This window comes from Lates calcarifer, linkage group LG20 (genome assembly GCF_001640805.2).
Source record: "Lates calcarifer isolate ASB-BC8 linkage group LG20, TLL_Latcal_v3, whole genome shotgun sequence".
Lineage (NCBI taxonomy): Eukaryota > Metazoa > Chordata > Actinopteri > Centropomidae > Lates > Lates calcarifer.
This window is the reverse complement of record NC_066852.1, coordinates 12,892,503-12,908,441: the sequence shown is the minus strand read 5'-3', so window position 1 is coordinate 12,908,441 and position 15,939 is coordinate 12,892,503. Positions and strand designations below refer to the sequence as shown.

The 15,939-nt window shown below is 41.1% G+C and overlaps 1 protein-coding gene across 2 annotated transcripts in view; it reads left to right on the top strand.

Moving 5' to 3' along the window:
• The window catches only part of klhl13 (kelch-like family member 13), a 36,698-nt gene extending 28,796 nt beyond the window's left edge, over nt 1-7,902 (top strand). For both annotated transcript variants that reach the window (XM_018692128.2, XM_018692126.2), the window contains 2 exons: nt 1,713-1,826; nt 6,799-7,902. In XM_018692128.2, coding sequence (XP_018547644.1) covers nt 1,713-1,826; nt 6,799-7,286 — 602 coding nt within the window. In that variant the 3' untranslated portion in view covers nt 7,287-7,902. The remainder of the gene's footprint in view (nt 1-1,712; nt 1,827-6,798) is intronic.
• Nucleotides 7,903-15,939: the final 8,037 nt, after the last annotated feature.

Here is a 15,939-nt window from a genome sequence, read left to right as displayed (position 1 = left end):
TCAGACAAATTATTCTGTTTTCTCCTATTGTAAGACCTTGTGTTGGTCTTTTAAAAAAGTAATTACAGCACTGTTTACCTTTGTCACACAAATAATTTCCTTACAAAATGTCACATTTGCTCATTTAGTAAGTATTCCCCATATTTTTAATGTAAAAGGAAAGCTGCACTCATGAATGTGTAAACTTACTTTTAATGGTCTTTTAGGCTTAAATAGGCTTAAATATTTTAAATAGCTCTTTTTATGACCCACTCTACTGAGGAAAATGTACACATCAGCAAAGATCTCTAGCTCAGTGGCTCTCAATATTTTTGGCTTGCAGCCCTTTCAAGCAAAGCAATATCTAAAGTTAAATTAAAGACTGGAAAAAAAACAGAGCAGGATTTTGTTTTGCGTAATATTTTTCTTTTATTTATTACCTGAGGTTGTTGGGACTGATCAGACTCCACAGCTCAGTTACAGTATCATTTGATCCTGTTACAGAGACCTGACCCCCAGGTTGGAAACCACTGCTAATAATGCTACACAGTAACCATTGCCAGATATCACAATCTACCAGCTTGACTGTTGGAGCGGTCCGTTAATTTTTGGTGAACACCCTGCAGGAAGAGAAATTCATGCTAATTGGCAATGTGACCCTTCCAGCGGATTGTATGAAAATCTGATTAAATCTGACCGAGTTCAGTTTAAATCAGCACACCACCATTTGTATGTCAAGTGATCATTTATAATTTATTTATCAAGGATTTTTAGTAGTTGGTCATCCCTTTCTCAGTCTGAATCTACTCTGCATTCATACAGTTCAACTACTGTGTTTTAGATCTGCTCGGTACAAGCACTGTTTCCTAACCCGTCTGTACTGTGTCCACTGAGCTGCTCCAAGATTGTGTGCACCTCTCAAGCTGACTTTGATGATAGTTGTTGAGCAAGCAGAGCAAGGTGTTCACTCATTTTCCCCGCTGAGATTTCTCCAGCTGGCCCAGAGATGGCTCACAACTCCTTTGTGGTCCTGAGCTTACTGCTGTTATTTTGGAACCAGTATGAATTATTTTTGAAGCCACTGATATAACCAAAGTCTTTTTTTAAAAAAGCATAATTTTACTGTTTATTCTTTGAGTTCCATCCTTCCTGCCTCTCTGCCTGTGACATGCAACCAAAAATACAGTGCCTCTTTATCCTGTTATATGCTGATGAGACTTCCCTCAGCTGGGGTTATATCAAGAACAAGTAGATAAGTTATCTATGGTCCAAAGCACAGACAAAGGCAAAGCACACACACTCTTGTTGTAATGTTAAATTATAACACTTTGAGGGGAAGATCCTCTGATATCTAGGTCCACACTACTCCAGCCTGTTGTCCAAGTTGCTCTGCGCCCAGTCAACTGCTCAGTGAGGGGTCACCCAGCCCGACAGTCACCCAAGCATCACTCATGAATCTCCGGGTCTTTATTCCTGGATCTCACAGATGTAATGAAATCATCCTCAGGGACCTTAAGATAAAGGATCTCACAATCTCCCTATTTCCTGTGCAGTCGGTGCATTCAGTGCTGGTGGGGTTGTGGGGATGTGTACTCTGTATTTAAATCTGTGTTTTAGCTCCCACGCTGAGACCCTCCAAGGCCTCATTTGCTGCTGTTTGTCCTCCTTAGTTGTGTCTTGACCTACTTTCCACTAATACGTTCTTCTTTTTTTCCCCCATCTTTTTCTTCAAGCTACTGTGGAGTGCTACAACCCAAGGACAAATGAATGGACATATGTTGCCAAAATGAATGAGCCACATTATGGCCATGCTGGGACAGTGTACGGCGGTTATATGTATATTTCAGGTAAGTAATTCCAGGGAGCTTAAATAAGTTCATTTGTAATCCACCCAAACAAAGAGGGGATGTGTAATGTTGTGGGAATGTGTAGTGAGTTTAAAAATAGATTTCATGTCTTTTGAGTCATAATTGGAATGAATTTCTGTTTATTGTAATTTGCAATTACACAATTTTTATCTTTCTGTCATGGCAGAAAACGGCTGATTACATCTTATTACATTCAAGGCCATATAATCTATTCTGTGGTTACCTCATCTGATACCTTTTCTCCAAGCTCTACTGTATGTGTCATGCATTGCCATGAGTCATCGAGAGAGGGTTATGTGTGTATGTGTCCATGTGTCCATGTGTCCATGTGTCCATCCCCGTCCCCAAGATTCAGTTTATGATTGACACATGCATTAGAGAGCTATAATGGGAGTGGGGTCAGTATTTTAAAATGATCCACAATTTGCCTTTTAGGTTTTTCTAACCGTTTGCTAATGCTGGGTACTTGCCCCATTATATAAATAGACTGTCTTTCACACTTACAGACTTTAGCACATCATTCTTCACACACTCGATTCATCAATGCTGAGCACACGCAGGTGAAGTCAGTTACTGTATGTGTGGGGAAGCCTTCAGCAACCAAGGTGGAAGGTGGACACTGAGATTTGGGCCCTTTGGCAGCCAGTGCTCACTCCTTAGGTGTCACCTCAGTACTTGTTCACTTCATAGGATTGAAAACAAAATCCCGCATTATGGAGATGAGCCCTAGTTTCTCAGTGTGACTAATCCAGAGCGATGCTACAAAGGAAGGGGAGGTGGGGGGGTGTAAGGGAAATTGGGAAGGATGGAGCAAAGTAGAAGACTGAAGCCTGTGTAGGAGGTGTAACACTGAAGAGCCTGTGTTAATCCCTCCTGGCCGTGGATACCGTCATCCTTCTACAACACATAAACATGAAAAAGGAGATCACAAGAGGTTTCCAGCAGTGTAGATTTTGTAAATACATGTTTGTGTGTGTGTGTGTGTGTGTGTGTGTGTGTGTGTGTGTGTATTTAGGGAAGAAAAAAATCCATGGAATTAGGGGGTTAGTTATCTCTTAATACATGTACATTGTGTATGTTCTTGAGTGTCACCAATAAAATACACCAGTCACAATGCTGTGTACAGACAGAAGCAACCACAAATAACCATGAATATTAACTGCTACATTTAAGGAATATTTAAAGAGGCGGTATATTGGGATTGAGGATCGACTTGGTGAATTAACAAACATTAATGTCTTTGCAGTAGTCACATACTGCACTTACCTTGGCAAATAGAAATCAAATATTGAAAAGCTCTTTAGCAGTGGTATTAAGCTTATTTACAATGAAAGGTGCTGACCAGCATACATGCTGTTTTATTAGATACACTCCCTGATTTTTGATTACTTTGCACACCACTGGTGAATTTAATTTCATAATCCACAGATCTCATTATTCCTGTAAACCTTTATCACTGTTGTGTAGTGTGCTACACAGCACATTACCTACCATACTGGCTCCAGTTATGTCATGTTTTTTTTTTTTTTTTTTGTTGCTGTTGTTGTTGTTTTGTTTTTTTGTTTTTGATTTTAACCGTTTCAGGTACACAAGTGTTTTTACTGTTAGTCTCTAAAACCTTTCCTAACCTCTAAAGATTTGTCATTGTATTTGATTTTATTCTTTATTTCAATTTATTTGCATAACAAATTAAGTGTGCTGCAGGAAGAATAGTCACTGTGTGCATGCATGTGAAAAGTTAATAGTGCGTGTAACCCCTTTAATTTGATTTCATATTAACTAATGCTGATTTGCTGGGAACATGCCAAAAACTAATAACTACCTTCATACATGCTTACAATCACTGTTCATATGAACAAAAAGCAAAACTTTTAAAACATTTTTAATTAGTCAGTATTTCACTTGGCAAGCACACGGACCAGGGCATATTTTGGACCACACAGACCCTATGATTTGGCAAGCTTGATATTACACTGGACCGAAGATGAAAGCCACATTTTCACTTTGTAAAATAAATAAAATGATGAATAACATAATTGTTGTGGACCGGGCTAATCTGCTGGTAGCCAGCTGTTTTTCAGTCTTTCTGCCTCAGGCTGTACGCTGCAGTATTTATTGCTCACCCTTTTGATACTGCAATGGATTCTTCCTTTGTTGGTTTCATGTTTCAGTGGTGCAGTTAATAGTGAGCCAATAGCTTGGTAAATCTCGCTATTGTAACAGCTGGCTGAGCTGTGACACAACGTCATGCTTTGCACCTGCAGCAGCTAAAACTGCACGTGGGGGGAAAAAATGAATGTTTGCGTGTTACAGAACAGAGCTGGTCAAGCAGTTTTGTGAATACATCTGTGGGTTATAACCCAAGAGAGAAACATGCACAGCTCATATAAAAACTGTTGTGAACAGACAGCAGTGCGTTTAATGCACAAGGTACAGGTACACAAGCTTTTACCTATTAGAGCAATTTAGCTGCACCAAGGCCCTACTGTAGCGCCCACAGTCTCAGAGGTTACAGTCTAGCTGTGCAAGGTGACCCACGCTGAAGTGCAGTTCTGTGTCCGTCTGTCGCCACGGATCAGGTCACATTCTCTGACTGCGCTGCTGAGCTGTCTGAAGGTATTCTGTCAGCTGGATGAACCTGACAAATGCACTCAGCCCACAGACCATCACAGCTCAAGTGGCGTGGCGGAGTTCAGACACGGTGGTTCTGAACCGGTGCAGAGCTGCACCGCCTCTAGTCCACAGTCTCATCTGAGAGATTAAGATCGGTGTGAGAATCATTTAGTTGTACAATTCAGACCATTTTATTTGTTTATCAAGTCATCTACAACAAGGACACTGCATTCATTGAGTAATTTAGACTTGTGTTTTGAGTCTTGAGTTTTCTGATTACTGTTATAATTTGTGGTTTTTAAGTCATTTTTCAGTCATTTGGTATTTTAGTGTTCTTGCATGAAAGCTGTTTTGTTATTTTCTATCATTTTAACTGGTTTTTATTTGGAGTATTTTCTACTGGGTGGTGGTGATCTCTAATGTCTGCAAACATTTCCCCCCCTTGATCATTGTTGAAATATTGCACATCATTGACATAAGGTGCAATATAGTCCTCTTCTACCATTTTATTGAATGAAATATTGTCCCTTGAGTCCTAGGCATGTACACAACTTTCTGTTTAACAATGCCACAATGCAATGTGTTTAATTTGTAAAACTGAAAATTGATAAATGTGGAAATTACCATTTTGTCACCTCAACATGACAATGATTCAAAATTATGATGAAGTGCCAGAAATGTCCTGCTCACTAAAGAGTAAATGACTGTATATTATACAGAGAGTAGTTAATGAGTGGGTGTGGAAGTCATTGTACTGATTGATTGGTTACTGAGTCTATCTTCCCTGAACAGGGACCAAAAATGAAAAGCACCGTGTGTTCAATATGAACAGTGAATTGGAAGGAGGAGCCAATGAAATTTCATTAGCTTTTACAACCCATACAGAGCTCACTGTGTGCTAATGTTGGTTCATATGTTCCCCGCCATCCTGTAGCTTGGTTGTGTGTTAAGCAATGTGCATCCTTGAGGGATCTGACTGGACATTTGCTTGTTCAGAGGCCAGCACAGATCATTAGAAGTTGATATTTGTACTGAAGCTCAAGTCTGGATGCTGTTAATCATTATGGGGTATTTTTGGAATATGCTGAGCCCCCCCCTTTTTTTCTCTCACCTCTGTGTCTATTTTTCATCCTCTCTTTGGGTCCCACCTGTGCCGGCACTGATTCAACCAAGCAGGTCACTGATTTTACAAGGGGACTCTGCAGCTATTTTATATCTGCATGGCTGAACAGGGATATGCTTTTACATGGTTTACATGTGGTAGACAATACAAACAGTAATCCAGTCTGTCCTGTGCTGGGTATAGAAAGGCTCAAGCTTTTCAGCTCATTTTGGCAAAACCTTGTCCACTCTTAATGTCTCACTAATGGCACTGATTAGACATTAAGATACCGGGCTACTGATCAGACATCGTCGTATCAGAGAAAGGCCAAAGCCCTTGAACTGAATCAGAAGAGCAGCAGGGGCCCTTGAGAGGAATTTATAAGGACCCTATGTCAACTCCAGCACTGTTCTCTTGTCAGGATTTTAATAACAGACTTGTCCCGTGGACTACTTGGATAAAGAAAATGGATAGTCAGCCTATCTTTGGATTTGATCAGTTAAGGAGGCGCAGCATCACAGATCTGAGTCATGGCAGCTGAATAGACAGCTTAGGCCCCAACAATAAACTGAGCACACGATCACTGGGCAACAGCAAAAGAGGGATTCTGCCTCTATTCGGCATGCACTGCAAATCTTCTCTGCTCCTAGTCACTCTGCCTGGGTGAGGGGGGGGGGGGGGCTGGCTTCCACCCAAATGCATGCTGGGATTGTGTTCCTCTTTATTTTAAGCCTTCCCTGAAGACATGTCCTGTATTTTTTTTTCCCTCCCCACTTTCCCTCAGCTTTTTGTGTCCCGCCGTCTACAGACTGTGCATATGTGTGTGAGCGCTTTGTAACGGTGTTCCTCTTTGAATCGAGTGCTCATCATCAGCGTTATTTCACACTGTAGAAAAGAGTGCACAAATACTGATGTCACTCCAGTTTGTAAAATAATGGCTTACCCTGTGTATTGGTTATTGACTTTGAGTTCGGGTTTGACAAATGGGGACTGCGGAAAGCTGATATTTAAAAAAGCGCAGCCTTAATCCTGATTCTCATTCTTCGTAACGCCACTGAGGTAAATTCCCAGTGTTATGCTTGGTGCTCCACATGGCCCAGATAAGTGAAAATGTAGGTTGACATGGGTGAATGAGTCACCAATCGGTCTGATTGAAAAGTCTACAAAGCTCTTTCCCTCCCTCAAATGATCAGCGAGGAGGCTAATTTGTGCTCTTGTTTTCTCTTCTTGCTGCAGGGGGGATCACTCATGACACTTTTCAGAAGGAGTTGATGTGCTTTGACCCAGATGCAGATAAATGGACTCAGAAAGCACCCATGACGACAGTGCGTGGCCTGCACTGCATGTGCACAGTGGGGGACCGCCTTTATGTGATCGGGGGCAATCACTTCCGGGGCACCAGCGACTACGACGACGTGCTGAGCTGCGAGTACTACTCCCCCGCCCTCGACTTATGGACACCTATTGCCGCCATGTTGCGGGGCCAGAGCGACGTGGGCGTGGCCGTGTTTGAGAATAAGATCTATGTGGTGGGGGGCTACTCGTGGAACAATCGCTGCATGGTGGAAATAGTACAGAAGTATGACCCCGAGAAAGATGAATGGCACAAAGTGTTTGACTTACCTGAGTCGCTGGGCGGGATCCGAGCCTGCACACTCACAGTTTTTCCCCCCGAGGATATTTCGGGCTCACCCTCCAGAGAGTCGCCCCTCTCAGCACCTTGATGAGTAAACGGGGGGAGCCCACTTTGCTCATACCCCCGTGACCCCCCCCACCCCCACCCCACCCCCAACCCCCTCAACAAACACACCTTATAGACATTGTTTGCACTTCCTCTTTGGACTACATCTGTACTGCATCCCCAAGTATCCCCTCCACCTCCACCTCCCCTCAAGCTGTGCAGAAACCCCTCCCTAAGTGGTTAAACCTACATACCGATACGGTTTGGCAACCTAATTACATGTTAATGTTGCATACTCGGTATATTTTGGCAGGAAATAACCTTGACTTGAAAAGTGACTTTGCAAATCAACTTTTCTACCTGATGTCCACAGTTTTCTTATGTCTGGTTTCTTTAGGCGTTCTACCTTGAGATGCTGACTACCACACTGACTCTCTCTTCTAGTCTATGCCAGGTTAGATGCAGGTGACCCCTCCAGAGAGCAGAAGTGTAAGGAGAGATGAGCTCCAAAACACAGTTGGTTTTTAACTCAGGGGTTGGCCCAGGCCCCAATCAACGTCTCTCTCTTACAGTTTCAGTTCTTTCCTGCTATTGCTATGAAACTGTTAACAAAATGGTGTTTTCTAAATTTAATAAACATGATTTTGAAAGTAATTAAATGTTGTTGTCATTACTGACTACAGCAGATTTAGGACCATCCTTAAAACCCCCCCCCCGAAAATGGAAAATGTTAGACATCTTGAATGTGCACGTACAGTGGTAAATCTTGTAAATTATATGCAGCCATATGGAGACTTCACAGAGCTCTTTCCACAAAATAGAATGTGTTTTTGTTGTGATATATTTTTGTTGGATAGTTAGTAGACTGGTTGGTTTGGATTTGATGTATACACAGTTGAGGTAATTTGATTGCAGTCACTGTTGATGGTTTCAGTGAAGCATCCTGACTCTGGGACAAGATGTGTGGTCATTAATCAGCTGTGGGAGAGAAGCTGTCTTCCTTCATCTTTGTTTTGTAAAAACTTCACCGTAATGAATGAGCTGCAGAGATGAAGTAAAACATCAATCATCCGGATTGTAGGGAATGGTTCGTTTGTGTATCTGTTACTACTGCATGGTCGGACATAGACATTTAGATTGAAACAGAATTCTTAATCTGGTTTGTTACAGTACAATCAAGATAACCGTTAACTTTAAGCACTTTCCAGCTTCTACCTTGAGTGAAATAACAGCCTCGTCAGTGGTCAGAGGCTTGTTCCATGTCCTCATGTCAGCTCCAGAGAACTGTTAACAGCACCAAACTGCCTTCCAGTGATATAAACATTATACTGCTGACCAACGCAAGCTGGAGACTGGCACTTCCGCCACTGTAGCCTCTCTTGGCATTAAGACAGACGGTAATGTTGCCCACAGTCTGCCCACCTGCTCCTGAACCATTAAGGCCTTAATAGCAGCATATGGTGTCCAAGACGTCTGCCTCATGCTGCTACCAGGAACAAAAGGTTTTTGTAATCATCAGGTGAGTTTGGTCTGGAGCTTTAAATCCTCATTATATTCTCATTATCTTGCATTAATGAGATGCTGCAGTGGTGCCACTGCTTTCAAATTTTAATGCCTGCTCCTGTGTTGTTCATGGCAACAATATTTCAGGTGTAGGACTGCCATTATATCAGGTTATTTTACATGTCTTAGGCATGTCTTTTGTGCCTTTTAATGATTGGCTTTCATCTTTTTGATCTGTCATATGTTAAACTAAAATTTATCTTGACCAAAATGTTACTTTTTCACATCTGTCTTCATATGCAGTCATCCTGTGCTACTTTTACCGGTGAGTCTTGTTTTTCGTTATTTTTGAAGCTTTGTCACATTGTTTTGACAAGTGCTACGTTAATACCTTTTTTGTGACATTTCAAAAGCTCTATTTTGTGCAGCAGCTTATTGTTAAGTCCTTTTGATGGAGCAGTTTGCATCATTCTTCCAATTTTAAAAATAGGTCGTTTGTAATCCTATAATGGAAAGTCATTGAACAACAGAGGAGCGAAAATTTAACAGGCTCAGCTGCTGGAGAAGGCGTACATAACAGAGGACAGTGAAATGGCAGGAATTTAGTGTCATCTTACCCAGGACATTTCACTGAAAATAAATCATACACAGTTAACCATCTACTCTCTGTATCACCTGGATCTGAGGCAGAGGAGTTGAAATAGTAGACAGAGTGGTGCTGTATATAAATCAAACCCACAACAGTGACCCTACCTGGAAAAGTAGGATGAGCAGGCGGTACAGAACAGCTCCAGTTAGGGTAGCAAGGGAATGGGAAGATGTTCCCTGTCTTTGTTTCTGTAAAGTTAACTGAAAAAGTCAGTACAATCATGTAGTGACATACATACACCTTGTCTCCAAGATGCAGCTTAAGTGGGGCGTAAGAAAATGTTTTCTGTTTGAGGGTTTGTTCGTTATGAATGGGCGATGATAAACTCTGAAATGATTTTTGAAATGATGAAATGAGATGAAATTTGTAAGCCGTGAGAGATTTTGCCATATTGTTTTTACTGATACGTTTATCCATTTAATATGTCTGGATGTATTAAGCCATCACAGCCAGATTTGCAAATCAATGCAGGACTGCTTTGTGGCAATAATGGATTTTCATCCATGTTAGATGCATGGCACTGGGGATGATGATATCAGTCGGTTGATCCGTCTGTTAGTCCTCACTTTAGTTCAGACTGAAATATCTCAAAATCTGTAATGGATTGTCATGATATTTTGTAGAGACATTCATGATCCCCAGAGGATGAATCCTCATGACTTTGGTAATCACTTGCCTTTTCCTTCAGCACCATCATGAGCTTGACTGTTGAAATATCTCTAACGTTTGGATTGTTTATTGTAAAATCTTGTGACATTCATGGTCCCCAGAGGATGATTTGTAAAATCTTTTATCCCCTAGTGCCATCATGAGGTCTGAATATGTGTTGTTTGACCAAATACCTGAAAAACTAATGACATTCTCTTCAGCATCAGCTTAACGTTGTTAGAGCCAGTAAGTGAGTGCTGGCATGCTAACCCACAAAACTAAGATGGGGAATGTAGTAAACATTATTTATGATATTATTACTGTACCCCATAATATATCCATATCACAATATAAATTACTTCGACTGTGATGGAGGATTTTATCCATGTTTCCCACCTCTTTGCCTCAGTGATTGTTCCAGCAGTCAAACCAGAAAGAGGGCAGTCAGAGTTTTGCCAAATCACTCTGCTGTTCTCAGACATATTTTAAAGCATTAATTGATTTTTAAATGGAATTGAGAGTTACATGCACTGACACTTTAATGCCCTTCAAGAGAAATCTTTTTTGACGGTGCGGCACTCTTTAAGGACAGATTTGAAGTGACACACATACACCAAAAAAACAACAAAACAACCTCAGCATATTTACAATCTCTGTAGCGATGCAGCACATGATGTTCCAGATCCAGTGTGTAATTCCTGCCACATGGTTACACTGCTTCCTAGTACTTATGCGAGCCAGTGTCAATATTACATGATGCAGGGCTTTGTGTGAGCCGAAGACTGAAGGCTTGGATTTTTAATGAACAATGTGTCCTCAGTGCTAAAGCAAAGAGAACTGGAGCAAGAAATTACATGCGTTCACCACCACTCCCCCCCCATCCTCATCCACCCCCCTCCCCTCCGCTTCACTACCTGTGTTTCTCTGCGGATTTCATCACCACTGGAGGCATGTTCGCTTGATTCATGAAGCAGATAAAAAAAAAAAAAAAAAAAAAAAAAGGTGCGTGTGGATTACGGCCCAGACTCTTGACACATGAACACAGCGCGCATTTGTGGCCTCGGTGTGTGTCTTCAGACGACTCCTCCTCTCATCTCATCCCAGCAGAAAATGACCTAGATTCTCCAGGCTGCTGGATGTGTTTACATACACGGCACACTGATGACATTGTCAGTCAGAAAGCATCGCTCTCAGTGGCGGGGAGAGGGATGCTCTTACTGTAACTAAAGCTCCAATCTGCCTCTCATCGTGATGAAATACTCTGCAGAGCCACACATCCCTGCTGTCCTCTGACTGCGTGGATGATGGTGTTAATGGCTATTGATCCCTCTGGCTGGCAGACAGCCAAGATATCCTGATGTTACTCCTCGCTAGATATATTTATTTTTTTGCAATCACAAGCTGCCCTCCATTATTAGACTCCGCAGAGGTTTTGGGTCTGCGAAGTTTACATCTCTCTTTTCTCTCTCGTCATGAATATTCAGAAAAGGTCAGGTCCTTGCTCTCCTCTCGAGCTCCCTATCCCCTCGTGACTGTGTCCTGAATAATCTGTCCCTGATTCATCTCTTGTTCCAGTGCTTGTTCCTGCCCCAGCTGTAATGTGTGTGTGTGTGTGTGTGTTTTATGATAGCAGAGGGGGGAGGGTGTGTAATTGGGATTTGTTTTGTTCAACATCTGGCCATGCATCAGTCCTAGATTTTAGTTTATGCCTCAGTGTGTCTCATCTAAAGGTATTCTGTGTGCAAACTGCACCTGTGTACCCTCATGCTGTGCTGGATTAACGCTCCCAACACCTCAGTGGATGGGAAGCTCACCATTTTAACCTTAATTTATGTGCACAAAACTGCCTTTCTGAATCTTGTGTTTAAAAAATTCTCAGTTCAAAGTTGTCATACTGTTGCAGTGATGCAGATGGAAAGGGACTGATTTTCAGTTTCCGGACTTGTCTGTGCTCACTTCCAGTTTTTCATGTAAGGTTCCCTGAGTGGAGACTTGATGACAGACTGGCAGCTTGTCCAAGGCATCTCTCTACTTTCAACCCAATGCATGCTGGGATATGGTCCAGTGCCCTCTTGACAATGAAAAGGAAAAAGCAGGTAAAGAATATAAATGCAGGCAGAGCAACGCACACTGTCGGCTTCAAACCGTGAGAGTCTCCTTTGAGGCAACAAAGAAAATGTTATTTTATAAAGCGAATTAAGAGCCACTTCCTGCGGATCGGCTGAGAGGATCAGGGAACTGGAACAGTGCAGCTGCTCTGGGAAAACTACTTAACCTCACATGGTTAAATACAGCTCCACCTCTGCAACCCCAACACCCCCCACCCAGCTTTCTTAGATTTAGCAGACAGCACCTGAGCTGGAAGGGAAAGCTTTTATAAACTCTGTGAAAACAAATCAGTGGTCAAACATCCAAAGCACACAGTGTACAAAGCTAATATGTGCTGATTCTACAAATGTGTCATTAGCAGCCAGGTAGTTCGATAACATGATATTATGAACAAAAATAAGTCTAAAAGAGAGAAAAATGGAAAGGTCCCCTTAAATATGATAAAATTATCAAACATTATTATAAAATTACAGGAAATATCCATAAAAAAAAGGACGGCAAATCTCTGCAAATCATTAGACATCTTTCAGCATATGTTATAAAATTCAGCATCCTTATGATGACTTGTTCCCCACACGTACAGCTGCAGTTGAAATACTGCTCATTTTATTTCTTTTTTTGAAGGTTGTTTGTTTTGCTCTTTTTTTCATGTGAGAAATGTATTGATGTATTGTGAATTTAAAAAAAAAATATTTTTGTATTCACTGGAAGCCTGTTAAGCCTGGCCTTCATTTTGTTCAAGTTATTTCACAAAGAATAACAGTCTTGTCTTTCTACTGCAAAGCAAAGTGAAGTATAAGAATATAAAAAAGAATAGAAAGTGAGAAATCATATTCTCCTATGGTTTCTCTTTCTGTTTTGTGCATCAACGCAACTAAATAAATGTAATTATAGACCAAAGTGGGCTCCTTTTGTGTGACTGGGCATCTGCAAACAACATTAACACGAGTGATTTATGCATCCATCCACTTGACACTGGCACACTGAAGAGAACTTTTTGTACTCTGATGAAAAGAAAATGTCATGATTCCTGGTCTGTGAAGCCATGTGAAGGGTGAAAGAGCAGCGGTCCAGGTAATACTCGTGTGCATCTGTGTGTATGTGTGTGTGTGACAGTGCTGATGCCAAAGTGATTGATAACTCTCCTCTCCAAGCTGAGCTCAGTTTCAACCTCCTTGGTTCTGTTCTGTATAATGCCCGGTTGCCATGGTTACCCCAGCTCTTCATACAGGAAAATGGGAGGAAAAAGTGGAATTTCTCCTCCTCTCCTTCTTGAAATGCTCTTGTTGAGCTATCCTAGGGAGTTGAGTCGAGAGCCCTGACCTTCCAGTGGATGATTTTTAAAAAAAAATTTTTTTTTTTGGGGGGGGGGGACTGGAGAAGAAACGGTGACAGCAAACATTTAGCAGCCTCTTCAAACACTAACTCTTACTCTCCCCTGTGATGCAGAAATGTGGCTGAGCTGATTACTTCTGCAAACTCATTGTCATCCCTATTAGAGCAACTAATTTCCATTTCCACTACATTATCCCTGAGTGCACACCAGAGGTGGCTTTGGTTTCTTCAGTGCTTTTTGCAACAATGACCTCTAGTGGTCCTTATTAAAACAAAAGCGGCTCTAACTCACATTGGACCTGTATCCTAAGATGCCTGGATGATGAAAGATATTGCACTTTTCTTTTTTTTTTAAATATTAGCAATGGTGCCAAAAGAAGGAATGTACTCTAACATACGCCCTGCTGTATTTACATAAACCGTATAAACCACATCATCCTTCCAGTAAATCAGAGTTACACTCAGAGACAGAAGTTAATCTTTTTATTTACAGAGTTGCAGTTTGAGCCAAGACAGACACAGACACAGTCGAAGACTTAGCAGGGGTAAACAGGATGAGACGCTGTTGGGGGGTGGGGTGTGTGTGTGGGGAGGGGGCAGTTTCCACAACCACCCACTTAGACCCACGGTTTCATCTGATGGAGGCCACTACATGGCCCAGAGTGCCCTTGTAAAAAGCAGTTTTTAACGCTGAACGACACCTAGTTCATTTTGTGAGGAATTTTAGACCAACACCCCTTCATTTGCCTTTCTTTTTAATCCCTTGTTATGTCTACAAAACACTCAGAGGACTAAAGAATAAAAGACCTTTCTACATGTGAATTAAACCAGTCAGTGTTCAGATGTCTTGGCTGGGCATAGGGGATGGTCTAGTTCCAATAATGGGCACTGATGGATGCCTGACCTACTTTGAACATTTTATGCCCTGTAAAAGCTGACCCCAGCGAGCAGAGAAAGCAGCCATTAGTGCCCCTGCCGGTGGAATACTAATAATAAAAAAACATAACATTCATTTTCCCAGAGCCAAATGCAAATTAATTTTTCATGAATAATTAATTGTTTGAAAATGAATGATGGTTTGGAATAGGCACACATACAATGTTATGAGATGAGCATAATATTACAATTACCTACAATTTCTTTCATTGCAGTAAAGCCTCTTAAAGCCTCAGATACAAGCTGCTGCCTTGAAAATACACTCAGCAACAGGATACTTTTTTATCTAAACATGATAATCATTCTTCATTTAGCATAAGGTCATATACAACAGGAAGGGGGGCGACAAAATAATGTGAGCAAAAGATTTCAATTTGGCAAAAGCTGCAACAAATGAGAATACAATTATGTTGATGATTAACTGTTGTTTCAACCCATTTTATGCTGAATGCAGTTTATTCATCATGAACTGCTAAAGGTCATTCTCAGCTTTAACAGCTCCTCCTCTTTGCCACTTCAGTTTTTCTGTGTTTAATATACATTTATCTACAGCTATAAACTTTGCAGATTCATATTTTCTACACCAAACCATAAATATCTACATATACATTAAACTACCAGATATATATATATATATATATATTAAAACTGCCTACTGCTGTGTCTGGAAGTTGCAGTGATGAGAACGATGAGAGTGAACTAAAATTGGTAACTAAAACTGGTAAATTTACATACTAAAATACAGAGGGGAGGTGCATTTGTATGTTTAAATGTATAGCACCTTTCATTACACATCATCTGATCTTTTGTTGATAGAGCAGCAGTAAAGTATGTAAGTACTTCTCACACGTCTGATTTTGAGTTACTATTGACTGATGCACCTGTACTGTTTGAGTGCAGGTGACTAAGCACCTGATCTGTTTTGTCTCGTGTCATTTTGAAACCTCACATTTGAAAGTGCAGTCAGACAGCAAAGGCTTCTAACAGGCTCTGAGCCTGATATCCAGGTTGGTCAGCATAATTATTACTGTGTATTAATGTTTCTTTTGCGTTAACATCCTTTACTACAGTCAGGCCTTGTCCCTCAGGATTGAATGTTGCCAGCAGAGGGCAATAAGGTGACTTTGTTTCCCTAAGCATAAAGGCAGTTAAAGAGGCCTGTAAATCTTGCATCATGGTGTACTGTGGATACCTCTCTAGTTCATGGATATCTGCTTCAATAACATATCTTTGTCTCTGTTGTAAAAACTGTCTTGGATGCTAAAAAAAAAAAAAAAAACAACTGATAAAAGTCATGGATTACTTCACATCCCTTTAAAATGTCACGTCTGCTCCAGGGCCTATGTGACATTTTCATATTTAGCTGTGCTAATTAGGTGAGTCAGTTTTTCAGCTCTGTCTGTTTAATCATCATTAGCCACATAACATAATGCAACACCTGCGGGTAGATTCCAAAACTTCATAAATACGGATGCAAACATCTCAAGCATCAGCTCACAGACTAGGCAAATACTCA